The sequence below is a fragment of the Panthera pardus genome, unplaced genomic scaffold, assembly GCF_024362965.1.
Source record: "Panthera pardus isolate Hobbes unplaced genomic scaffold, ASM2436296v1 HiC_scaffold_24, whole genome shotgun sequence".
Classification (NCBI taxonomy): Eukaryota; Metazoa; Chordata; class Mammalia; order Carnivora; family Felidae; genus Panthera; species Panthera pardus.
Genome location: NW_026526810.1, coordinates 45295265 through 45309407, shown reverse-complemented (window position 1 = coordinate 45309407; position 14143 = coordinate 45295265). Strand labels below are relative to the sequence as shown.

The window sequence follows — 14143 nt, the reverse complement described above, 5'->3', positions numbered from 1 at the left end:
TCAACTATCTGCATAAAAGAGAATGGAATCTAGTTTCAGGAGACAGCCAAAAATGTTCTGGTTTAGAGCAAATTAATCAAGACACACATTATAGTAAAATGTATAAAACCTCCTTCTCAAGAGACTTTTTGGAGAAATTAGGTAATTGTAAAAAAATATTTATACCTAGAAACGGTTGAGTTCATGGTCCCTATAAGTCTCATGGTTCAATAGTAAAACTAACAAATGGTCCATTATTATTATTAAAAGTAAATAAAAATTAAAATAAGTCACAGGAGTCAATATGTTTGAAAAAACAAAAGACTACATATATCTAAAATCACACAAAACTTTCAGAGTAAAAACTCATACAAGAACACACACAAAGACATCAAAATTCATGAAATCATGTGCAAGTCACAGCCTACCCCAACTGTCTTTTCTTTTACAACTAATCATATTATTTAACAGTAACTGTTAGCTAGAGAAGTCTTTTCACTGCAAGGTTATAAAAAGACTGCAATTTAATACGTGAGTCACTATATAAATTATATAAATGGTTCTATTCATAACTTAATAAATTTTAGTGGGAATTTTTACCTGAATAACTCTTATCTCTGTTTTCATCAAGCTCGGTACTGGTGGTAGCCACTGTATCAGCCAAAGCTACAAGGAACATCTGCTCCAAACGGGTAAGGCCTGGTAGACTTGAGTGCATAAGGTGACTTGAAAGTACCCTAGCATGTTCTTGGCCAAAGTAAGCAGGTCCATACTGAGAAAGATTTATTACTTTTGATTTGTTTTCTCTCTTTTCTGGCTCTAAATCTATATCATCTGTTGTTATATCCTGGATTTGGAACAGCTCTGAATACTGATCTTCTGGTTCGCTTTTGGTAGGATCTTCATAGCCCTGTGGTATTTTTGTACTTTCTTCTGAAATTCTGTAGGTTGTATCTTGATCTGCAGCAAGCAGTGCATATAATGGTAGTGGAGGAATAGAATCTATCTCAGTATAATCTCGAGTACCATCCTTTCCTATGGTGACTGTATCCTTTGCTGTACTGCCACTAACGCTAATGGTTCGGGAAAGATGTCGCTTAGTTCCTTCTCCAGCATCAGCATCTCTAACTATTGCAACTTCACCTGCAATACATTTTACTAAATGAGAGAGAATAGCTTTAGCCCTTCTAACTTTCCCTAAATCCATCAATTCTAACAGCTGAGTTGGATGATACTGTGGGAGAGTAGGTGAAAGTACATGTGCAGCCTCAAATAAGCCACCATCTTGAACTACAGTTGGTGAACAAAAAACATCATCAGCAACAGCTGTTCCTTCAACGATGCTTTTTCTTGACAACATATTAGATTTAAAGGCAGAATGATCTTGTATTACTGTCTCTTCTGCATAGGGACTATCAGCTTCAATGTCTCCAAATTTGACAGCATGCTTCCACTGTGCATATACGTGCATTTCACAATCCATTCCTACCACCAATATCCCATCTCTCACCCAGGAGAGAGAAACAGGCAGTGAAGGTGTACCATCCACAGAAGACACTAAGTCTATAGATCTAAGAAGAACCCACCTTGACCTAACTCCTTGCTTGATACTACCACCTAGTGGTAAAGTAATGACAGCTACTCCATCCTTACTATTGGTCTGCTCAGTCACAATTCCTGAAAGCCGCCCATACATGAAGATACTAGCGCCAACACCCACTGTGAGAATGTGGGAGCCATCTTCTTTTGATACCCAATCCAAATGTACTAAATGTTTGATATTCGGAACAAGGTATCTATCCTTGCTCAAAAGTGCATCTGATTTGCTGTACACAAATAGGTTACTGTCAACACTGACCCTTGAATCAAGTACACTCCCAACCTTGACCAAATCATCAAGATGAATTGTTTGTTCTAAAACCCATTCTGATCCTCCTGTAGATTCACATTCAAAGATGCAAACATGCATGGAAAATTCTTTAGAAACAAAACCATTGTGGTGGATAGGCTGTTTGTAAGCCACAGCAAGGCGACCTGTGTATGAACAGCTAACAGCAACTGGTCTTCCCACAATGCTCACTGTACTGCTATTATCTTCTCCTTCATCATTCATCAAGGGCCATCTCCTCCAATGGTAAGCTTCCTTCTCATCAATTTTACATTGCAGGCTGGTTTCCATACTACACTTCCAGAAGCGTACTTTATTGTCAGAACAAGTTGTAACCACTAAATAAGGTGCGAGGCATACTGGATAAATTGAAGAAGAACTCAGATGGCCTTAAAAAAGAAAAATCAGATAGTCATGACAATAGAACCATAAACTAAAATGCTAATAATCAAGTTCTAGAATGTGATAAATCCAAAGCCACTATAAGCTTCTTCATAATTCTGCAAACTCCCCTTAACTAGGAATTTACACTAAATGTCCACTGGCTAAAGTATCTATATGAAGCTTAGAGTCCAGTGGTGAAACAAAAATATGCAATAATCATCAATTAGTTTTTAGGTAATTATGTTTAAATGAGGTGAATATTCCATTAAAATAAAATTCAAACAATAAAACAAGTCAATCCTTAATCACTAAATCTGTTATCTGCTATAATTTATATATGCCTTCACTGGAATTCAGTCTCCATTTTTAATCATTTTCATCATAGATTTTTTTTTTCAATTTTTTTTAATGTTTATTTTATTCTCGAGAGAGAGAGAGAGAGCAGGGGAGGGGCAGAGAGCGAGAGAGAGACAGACAGACAGAATCCAAAGCAGGCTCCAGGCTCTAAGCTGTGATCACAGAGCCCGACGCAGGGCTTGAACTCACGAACCATGAGATCATGATCTGAGCTGAAGTCAGAAGCTTAACCAACTGAGCCACCCAGCTTCCCCTTTCATCATAGATTTTTTTTTAAATATGAAATTTATTGTCAAATTGGTTTCCATACAACACCCAGTGCTCATCCCAACAGGTGCCCTCCTCAATACCCATCACTCACCCTCTCTTCCCTTCCCCCCACCATCAACCTTCAGTTTGTTCTCAGTTTTTAAGAGTCTCTTATGGTTTGGCTCCCTCTCTCTCTAGCTTTTTTTTCCTTCCCCTCCCCCATGGTCTTCTGTTAAGTTTCCGAGGATCCACATAAGAGTGAAAACATATGGTATCTGTCTTTCTCCACGTGGATTCTTAAGTAGTCATTACAATTTCCCATTCAAATGTCCCTAATCTGCCCTCGAATAATCCAGACCCTCAATCTACCCCTACCACCAAAATGTTTTCAGACAGCTAAACAGACTGCTAGATCTCACCATTTTTACCAGGGTTAATTCATATTCTCTTAACAGTGAACCAGAATCCTCATATTTATTCCTGACTGCTGAAGGCTAACACCACACATCCACTGTCAACTATAACCTAAGGAGTAACAGTGATAAGGACTGGGTTCAGAAGACCTGGATTCAAGTTCTGGTCTATCAATACCTTTGCACAGTGAGAAAGCCACTTAAACATCTGAGCCTGTTCCATCTAAACAGTAGGAGTCATGTTACTACTTCCCTTGGAGTGTTACTGCCAATTAACACATTTAAAAGCATTTTATAAAGCCCCTACAAAACAGAATTTATTTTTATCAATTCCAATAAACTTATTCTGAGTACATCCCAAACTTTCCAAATACTGTGAAAAATTCAAAAACTGGCCCATATCTGCACCAGCCACAAAAGCCCAGAGTAAACCATTAATGTCATCTTTCTAACTCTGAATTCAAACCTATCTTATGAATAAAAGAACCCTCATATTCAAAATCATTCACCAGTAACTGGAATAGGCTTGACCCTCCAATTTTAGTTCCCAAAAAATACTATTCTAGGAACTCTTCAATTATGGTTCTACAAGTGACAGATCATTTTAAATATACCTGCCCTCCAAATTGTGTTATCCACCTTGTTAAATTCAGTATCATTCTAGGCTAGCCAAACTATAATCTCATATCCTACATTTTTTCCCCAAAGTATATGCCAATTCCTCTTCAAACTTACTTAATAAAAGTAACACATGATTAGCACAACATGAATGAAAAGGCTTAATTAAAAAAAAAGTTTTGATTATCTGCAAATGAATACATATGTTCTTTACAATTGTACTATCATACCATTCCTATTTATAGGAAATCATAGTGCAGGCAAGAAACTTCACATTAAAATATTTACATCATTTTCTGTCAGGCCGATTATCTTCATCACAGAAAACTTTCTAATAAAGACATATTTCTAAACATATTTGTCATTACCAGAAAATTACAATTGTCACCATAGCACATATTTCAGAAGGGTTTGTGCATTTCACGACTGAAGACCACTCTGAGCTGTGAATACCCAGTCTTAAAGTTACCTTACCTGCTGAAGGTGTTGCTCTTATTACTTCAACCCCTTCTGGGAGATCAAGAGGTTGGCTATATACCAGTCTAGAACTCAGAATAAGTTTACTAGCAGTTTGAAGATTGGCAATTGATGCAGAATGTGGCATGGGGCTCACACTAGGAGATGTTTCTGGAGAAGAGTCTACATTCTTCTGTCCAGGGACTGAAAGTAGACTCTCTGATGAAATACCTTCTGAAGCTTTAGCTTTGAAAATAAATTATGAAATATATTACTATCATCACTATATACATTAGCTAGAATAATACGTTGTTATCATTTAAGAAACATGGTTTTTTTTTAAAGTGCTTTGGAGACAAGGCCAATTTTTAGACTTTTGCTCAGTTACCCTGACAGATTTTTAACTATTTTACTATCACCAACTCCATCACACAGACAGACTTAATCACATGTAAAAGCTAGAAAAAAACCTCAAGTTATCTAGTCCAATGTTTTCAACCTTTAAAAAATATCAAAAGCTTGAGGTGGAACTTATTAACTTGCAGATTCCTGGGCCTCACCACACAAAGAATGATTCAGTTGTTTTGGGGTAGACCACAAAAATCTGTATTAATAAGCATCCCAGGTGTTTCTGAAACATAGCATCATGAATCAAACTTTGAGAAATAACAAGGTATTACCTCACATAGTAGATGAAAGAACTTAGGTTTGGAGAGCATAATGACTTTCCTAAAGCCATATAATTAGCTAGGAGCAAAGAAGACACTAAAACACCAGCCTCTTGACTACCAAGTGTTGCAACAAGATGATTTCAGAAACAAACACAAAAAATAAAGTTCTAAGCAATTTTAAGACATTATTAGTTGACTAGCTTTGTAAGATATATTGACCTTGATCTTCTTCCCAAGAGTTTCCAGCTTTTACATTAGAATGGAATATAAATCTCTAAGCCGATTCAGTTATCTGTGCTTCTGATACATGGGAGGGACACTCTGAATTGCATTTATTTATTTGTGTGCCTGTCTACTCCAATTAGACTATGACTTTATCAAGGGCAAGGATGATGCTTGCTTTGTATATTAATTGTAGATTAATAAGAGATGGTAAGTAATCCCCTTTTGCTTCTGGTGGATGGCAAATGTATCCATCTACTTTAGAATGGCAGACCACTAGATGAGAAATATAAAAACATTGTCCATAAAAGAGAATGAGACTACAAACTTGCATCAGTATTCAGCAGAAAAAAAGCACTACTCCTAGCTCTACCACTAACTAGATATGTTTCCTCACACAAGGCACCTGACCATCTCTGGTTATTTTCTCATCTGCAAAATAAGGTTGAACTATATTATTCCTCTTCCTGTAAACCAGGCAATTTTCTAATGTATATCTCATGCTAAGAAAGAAAATAAGAGCAAGAAAAAAAACAAAGGCTGTAGAGCCAGAAAACCTGATTTTGAAACTTGGTCCTATGATAAACTAGACATGGGACTTGGTCAAGTTACTTAATATTATTCCATTAGTACACTGGAGATAATATCTATCTCACACATATAAAGTATTTATCTATCTCAGTGCCTGGCACTTGAAAGGTAGTCAACCTGTTCCTTCCCCATCTAAATTTAAAGCCCATAATTTCATTCTCTGCCAGGATTTTCAACACACTGATATATTCAAGTATAAGCCGTGAATGACAATATATACTATATTAAATCTCTTGTGAACGTTAGAACCAAAAGATAGAAGATGCTTCCTGTCATAGTTGAAGGGAGCATATTATTTGTTTGCCTCTACTGTAATCTTCTTATTTGTGACCTTCTACTACTATTAGAAACAGAGTAAGCAAGCAACTCTATACTAGCCCTGGCTTTAGGGGAATAGCAGTGGGAACACTTCCCTCATAAGCAGTGGGGACAGAAGGTATCACATTCTTCCCGTCCTACCACAAGGATCGGTTACTACCTCTATTAATCTCTTCAGAACTATTCCTGGTTCTGTGTCCAACTCCATTGTGTTAAAAATTCTCTTCCTGACAAGTTGGTTTAAGATCACTCTATTCTTCCATTTTTGCGAAACAATATGTAACACCAAGAATTAACTTCAGAACTTTCTTTTGAAAGAACTTTTGGATTCCTGCTGCCTCAAAATGATTAGGCTCAACTGGGCACAAGTAAAGTTTCTATCAAATCATTTGGCTTTTCTAACACTAGTTCATGGCCCAGTTAGAACAGCTATTTACAGTTATATGATAATGTGAATTACAAAGGGAATGAAAAAATATATATTAGTTGACTTGTGTTTTAAATGTTTAATGTGTATAAAATCAGCTGAATAATATAACCACCAGAAAAAATAAAGTCTTTTGAAAACTCTTAAGTATTCTGAGTTAACCAGTTTAAAGCAGCTACAGTTTGGTATGGCTATCTGTGCAGTTCATTTTAACAATGATCTCTCAAAAAGTAAAAGTTTGTTGTAAAAGAAAGATCCATGATCAATTTCTTTGCTTCATACTACAGATTTTCTAATATGCTATGAAATTAACATGAATGTGTACAGCAAAACCATGGCTAAAATAATGTATTGTTGGATTTCTTAACATTCTACACAGTTCTACTTATGAGCTTCAGATGTTCCATCATGTTTTTATAAACGGAAAATCTGCTTCTCAGAGTGATGCTAAAGCTAATGTATACTGTGTGTGCAGTGTGTATTAATCCACAGAAAAGCACAATATTAATTCTTTGGTAAAAACAGATTTATAGAAACAGTATCTAGAACAGTACCTAGAACAATTCAATAAATATTAACTGAAAAAAACAAATTGATCAAACTTTTTTAATAGATGTCTAACACACCCATGACTGGTTTGTTTTTATATTAACCTGTTTCATCAATTATGTATGATCTTGTAATTAAAATCTTGGCATATCCATACTTCAATCCAGCAACTCAATTTATAGCTCATTGGATCTTCATTTTAAAGGATTAATCAACCTAAAACATTCAGTAAAATGAATTCACTTCATATCATCTCTGCATACAAATATAATACAATTACTTACCTAAACATGCCTGTACAGATTTAAGATGAAGGTGCCACATATGGAGAATAGAGTAATTATTGCTGTCCTTTTCAATTACTACTAGAAAGAACTTTTCTGAAAACGGTGGTGGACGATACCCTATTGTTCAAAGGAAAAGTTTATTTAAGTTGTTTTTCTATTGGGTTAAAAGAAAGATACTTTTAAAAAACATCTCTTGATATATATACAAGTTAGGAAGAAGATGGCAGAATGGATATTTAGGAGCAATTATATTTCATTTTTATGTCAAAAGTTAGGTAGCTGTCAAAGACTAATGAGGCTATGTCAAAAGTACACAAAAGCAAATATGAAGGTATACCTATTGGTCAAAGATGGACAATTTGAGCATCAAAGAATAAGTGAATGCAATTTATTAGAACATATTGACTATAGAGAAAACCATGAGTTTATAAAAATACCAAAAGAGAAAGAAAGGGCACGTAAGAGAAAAAGGAAAGGAAGGGCAAGAAAAAACAAAAGGAATGGAAGGAAGAGAAACGGGGGGAGAGAGGGAGGCAGAGAGAGGGAGGGAAGGAGAGAGAGAAAAGAAGAAAGACATAGAGCAAAAGGGGAAGAGAGTATGCAAGAGCATAGTCAGCTTCACTCGATGCCCCTCACAGTAACTGGGACATTAACTCCTTATTTGGAAAATTGAAGTAACATTTATCTTGATTTTCCTATATGAAAATAGCATTAAAAAAATTAAAAGTCATGGGGAGGGGCAGTAGTGGTGATATAGAAAAGACTGTTTAGAAATTTCATGCATTTTTTTATGATAAGGCATTGTGGAAGTAATTTTCCCTGTTGACAATTTTATTTTTCATATACGAAAATGAGATCTACACAGAACAAAAACTTTTTATATTTTTTCTTCTAATGTAGTTAACATATAATATTAATATTACATTAGTTTCAGGCATACAATATACTGATTCAACAACGCTATATATACTCCATGCTCATCAAAATAAGCATTCTCTTAATCCTTTTACCTATTTCACCAATCCTCCCACCTACCTCCTCTCTAGTAACCATCTATTTTCTGTAGATAAGAGTTTGTTTTTTGGTTTGTCTCTTTTTTTCCCTTTGTTAGTTTGTTTCTTAAATTCCAGTTATGAGTGAAATCACATGTTATTTGTCTTTCTCTCACTGGCTTATTTCACTTAGCACCATACTCCCTAGTGCCAACCATATTGCTGGAAATAGCAAGATTTCATTCTTTTTCATGATTGAAAAATATTCTATTGTGTGTGTGTATGTATGTGTGTATGTATGTGTGTATATACATACATACACATACCACATCCTCTTTATCCACTCATCTATCAATGGACATCTGGGCTGCTTCCATATTTTGGCTATTATAAATAATGTTGCGATAAACATAGGGGTGCATATATCCTTTTGAATCAGTGTTTTCATATTCTTTCTGTAAATACTCAGTAGTATGATTATTGCATCATAGGCTAGCTCTGTTTTTAATTTTTTGAGGAACTTTCATACTTTTCCACAGTGGCTGTGCCAGTTTACATTCCTACTAACAATGCATGAGGGTTCCTTTTTCTCCACAACCTTGCCAACACTTGTTATTTCTTGTATTTTAGATTTTAACCATTTTGACAGGTGTGAGGTGATATTATGGTTTTGATTTGCATTTCCTTGCTTATGAGTGATATTGAGCAAAAACTGTCTTTAAAAATGAAAACCCAGGGCGCCTGGGTGGCTCAGTCAGTTGAGCATCTGACTCTTGATTTTAGCTCAGGTCATGATCCCAGGGTTGTGGGACAGAGCCCTGTGTCAGGCTTCACACTAAGCACACAGCCTGGCTAAGATTCTCTCCCTTTCTCTCTCTCTCTCTCTCTCTCTCTCTCTCAAATAAAATAAAAAGGAAAGAAAATCCATAATGACAACTCAATGACATTCAATGACAACTCAATGAGCACTGCTAGAGGTCTAATTGTGGTCTCTAAATACCACACCTCATTAAAAAGAACAGTTTGGAGGGATGACTCCATTTTTTCAAAGGATATCTGTAACCTGAGCTTAGGATGACTTATGGTGCCTGAAAGAAAGTAAACTAGCAAGAACAATGAGATTGTGTCAAAAGGACTCAGGACAAACTTGGACCAACTTGAACCAAACAACATCATATTCATCAGTAATACCTGCTGATAACTTGGGCACAAACTCCTTCCTCTGAAATTGCCAATTAAAGGGAAGGAGCTAAATACTTACCCTACATTTCCTAAAAATAACTCTGTATTTCAAAGTAACCAAACAGCTTCAGTTGATAAGGGAAAGCTTTTCTTTACAAATACTTTCCAGATAATAAATGAAAACTGGTAAGATTAGGAAAACATAACTTTTCAATCCTTAATGAAATAATGGACTAAAAAACATTAATGGAAGAAACCATGATATAGTAGACAGGGTGTCTGGGTGGCTCAGTTGTCTGAATGTCCCACTTTTGCTTTTGGCTCAGGACATGATCTCACAGTTCATGGGATTGAGCCCTGCACTGGGCTCTGCATTGAGAGCACAGTGCATGCTTGGGAGACTTCTCCTTCTCTCGCTGCCTGCCCCTCCCCTGCTCGTTCAGGCACTCTCTCTCAAAATAAATAAATAAACATTTTTTAAAAAGAAAAAGAGGGACACCTGGGTGGCTCAGTCGGTTGGGTGACCGACTTCGACTCAGGTCATGATCTCGCAGTTCGTGGGTTCGAGTCCCATGTCAGGCTCTGTGCTGAATGCTTGCTCAGAGCCTGGAGCCTGCTTAGGATTCTGTGTCTCCTTCTGTCTCTACCCCTCCCCCACTTGTGCTCTGTCTCACTTTGTCTCTCAAAAATAAATAAATGTAAAAAGAAATTAAAAAAAAAGAAAAAGAAACCATGATATAGCAGATTGCTGGCAAATATTACACTGGAATCACCTATTATATGAATCTTCTGCATCTTAGCATCACTAAAAATGAGACTTCCTAAGTGATGTTCTTTCTTATGTCCTTCTATAAAGGACACAGCTTCACCTAGGAAGTTGAACCTGGATCTAATCAAATCTACAGAGGTAATTTGTACTTTACAGGAGAAAGTTTGAATGACACCGCAAGTAACTACTTAGAGAAATTGCTATAAAATAACTTTCTCTACATCAAGTGGCATAATGAGAGTATAAATGGGGGCGGGGTCACGTTAGTTTAAAATACTCTCAAAAATGAAATACAATGTGTGAACTTTGTTTGGATACAGATCCAAACAAATTAAAAAATAAATTTTGACATTTTTGAGACAACTGAATCAAGTTAACATGGGCTAGGTATTACACAATTCTGAGGAATTTTGTTATTTATCAATGTGATAAAAGCACTCATGTAAGAAGGTCATTTTTAGAAATGCATATGGAAGTACACAGGAGTGAAACAATATGATGACTAGGTTTGTTTTAAAATGTTTCAAGGGGCACCTGGGTGGCTCAGTCCAAGTATCCAACTCTTGATTTCGGCTCAGGTCATGATGTCACGGTTTCTGAGTTCAAGCCCCATGTTGGGCTCTGCACTGACAGCAGGGAGCCTGCTAGGGATCCTCTCTCTCCATCTCTCCCTACCCCTCCTCTCCTTGTGTGCTCTCTCGCTCTCTCTCAAAACAAATAAATAAAACTTATAAAAATACAATAAAATAAAATATTCAGGAAAAAAGGAAAAGAAAATAGGATAGGTAAAGCAAGTGCAACAAAATCTTAAAATCTTTAGACTATGCACTCTACTTTTGTCTGTAATAGGCATTTTTCTTAATTAAAAGAAATTAACTTTTAATTAAAACTTAGAAAGTACAAAATAAGGTAGGGGCAGGAAAAAAAGAAAGTCTACCTATTAAGTCTTTTAAGAAAATAGCTTCAAAATCAAGAAGAATGTCAAAGAAATTTTGTACAACATCTAAAGGAAAACCAAGAAAGGCATTGGGAAATCCTTTGGCATAATATTGCAATGACATAAAGAAATGTCAAAAGAGGGAAATAAAATATTTTTAAATTTAAGTCTTTCAATTAAAAATATTATAATAAAATACTTCCTATAAGCATTTTCTAGTAGACTGGCATGAATTTCTTGTTAGAAGTAGAATGATAAACAGTACCTAGGTCTGTTGGAAAGCATATAAAAGAGTTTAAATCTTTGTAAAGGTGAAATACTATGGAAAAGCACATTTTAAATCTATAAAGCAATAATTTTACGCCCTAGTGAGAGTGAAATAAAACAATGTGACAACTAATAACTTTATCAAGAAGAAAAGTATTCAAATAAAAAGCAAAATACATAAAAGGAAAAAAATTACTAGTAAGCAGGGAAGATATGTTTAAGGTAAGCCTCAAAGAAGATAAAAATTCATTCTTTCTTATTTTTCACTAAAGAAAAGGCACTTAACTGTATAAATTTGGTAGAAATACTATACTGAAATATCTATATATACTTCTGTGATACAAGCTATACCAAGAAAATTAAATATGTCCATTTAGATACTTACAATCTATAACCAAATGAGATAAAACATCTGGAAACCTTTTGTAAACTAAAAGAATGTTCATCATATAAAATGCATTCTTAAAGTAGAATATGTCTTTCCTCCTTTCAAAAAGAAAGCATTCTATTTGTTCTATGTTCAAATACGTTCTACATTCAAAGAGAACATGACTGTTTTATAATTACAAAGTTCTGACTTTTAAAAGAAACATTTTAAGCTAAATAATAAAGTTTCAACTAAACATCATATGGGGTCTATTCCTGAAAGCTCTTATGGAAAACTACTTTCTTCTGAAACACAAAAACAAATACAACACATCAGAGGGGGAAATTATGAGGTGGTACCTTTAATTCCCAGTGTATCTGAGGTTCCTGATACAGCATACAAAACAATGTCTTACATTCTATATTCATCAATGGTCTCTAGCAATTTATTGGGGACTTTTAAAAACTTACACTAAGGGGCTCCTGGGTGGCTCAGTCGGTTAAGGGTCCAAATTTGGCTCAGGTCGTGATCTCACCATTTGTGAGTTTGAGCCCTGCATCGGCCTGTATGCTGACAGATGAGAGCCTGGAGTCTGCTTCAGATTCTGTGTCTCCCTCTCTCTCTGCCCCTCCCCTGCTCATACTCTGTGTCTTTCTCTCTCTCAAAAATAAATAAATATTAAAAAATTTTTAAAAAATACACTAAAATTAAATGGTTTGCTTAAGACACCACAGGGAACTTACTACCAATCAAAACAATTTACTTGTAGAATTGAACAATTAAAATTACTTTTTAAAACAGTTAAACTAGGTTTCATAACTAACATTTTCTTGGCAAAATCTAGGTCATCAATGAAACTATCTTTAAAAATGTAATTTTCGGGGCGCCTGAGCGGCTCGGTCGGTTTAAGCATCTGACTTTGGCTCAGGTCATGATCTCACGGTCTGTGGGTTCAAGCCCCGCGTCGGGCTCTGTGCTGACAGCTCAGAGCCTGGAGCCTGTTTCAGATTCTGTGTCTCCCTCTCTCCGACCCTCCCCCGTTCATGCTCTGTCTCGGTCTCAAAAATAAATAAACGTTAAAAAAAAAAATTTAAAAAAAAAATGTAATTTTCACTCACATGCCTTCTTCACAAACAAGCAATTTTTACAGAATCACATGGTATTATTTACTAAAAATTATGAGTGATGACTTTTGATATAAAGATCCACCCTCAATATAAATTTGGAGATTTTTTTTAATATTAAGGTATCAAAGTCAAGACTATTTTTTAAAAGTACCTTGTGATGGCTGAAAAAATATTTCTGTTTCCTTTTTCTCCATATCTTCCTTATGTGGTTTGTATCCTATAATGAAGTCTTCTTGAAACACATGAAGCAACTGTGTATTTGAGCCACACTACAAATATGAAAAAAAAATGAAGTTTTATCATTGAAATTCCCTATCTTCCACCCCTCATCTCCTAAGAACACTAATGTATAAGAAATAAATCTAACAATTTCTATTCTTTATTAACTGATGAATTAGAAAGGAAAAAGCAACAGGAAAAAAATCATTAAATCACCTGGGCAGAGAAAATTGCTTTAAAAGATGCTACAGCCCATAGCAGAATTGAATAATAATAAAAAGAAATGAACAGATCTGCTTCTGAATACACACATACACACACACACACAACCATAAGTGATCTATACAATTGGGAACTCAAAAATATCAGGTCTTCGTGACTGGCTGGAGAAGGCTATGCTGACTATGTAATAAGGTAACTGGTACAGGATTTACTTGGTTTTCCTAATTCCACTTGAGAACCCAAATAAATCCTCAAAGCATTCCCAGTCTGTCTAGAGGGAATTATGAGGGGCCCTATAACAGGCAGCTGAGTGACACATCTCTGGATTAATGTAGCTACATGTAGGTAACTAGGATTTCTAAAAGGAGGGATGACACAGCACTGTGAGCTGCTACTGCTATGCTAAACGTGGTTTTGAACAATACAGAAAAAAAGATAAAAATAATCACAAATGGCTCCTTATAATCACAAAAGTGAGCTGAAATTCAAGGAAAGACTAAATACAAACAAAATCTTATTATGGAAGTGTGTCAAGATAATTGGATGGCTACCCCACAGATTTCAAGGAAGGAATGAATCTTCCTTGTGGGCTAAATCTTACAGAATAAAGGAAATCAACCTCTTTGCAAAGTACACAGAAATAAAAGAACTG

General features: G+C 35.5%; 1 protein-coding gene across 5 annotated transcripts in view; it reads right to left on the bottom strand.

The window, feature by feature from the left end:
• The window catches only part of DMXL2 (Dmx like 2), a 151387-nt gene that overhangs the window by 44024 nt on the left and 93220 nt on the right, over positions 1–14143 (bottom strand). For all 5 annotated transcript variants that reach the window (XM_053889065.1, XM_019442122.2, XM_053889066.1 and 2 more), the window contains 4 exons: positions 13202–13319; positions 7407–7526; positions 4363–4590; positions 580–2256 (listed from right to left, as the gene is read on the bottom strand). In XM_053889065.1, the coding sequence (XP_053745040.1) occupies positions 580–2256; positions 4363–4590; positions 7407–7526; positions 13202–13319 (2143 nt within the window). The remainder of the gene's footprint in view (positions 1–579; positions 2257–4362; positions 4591–7406; positions 7527–13201; positions 13320–14143) is intronic.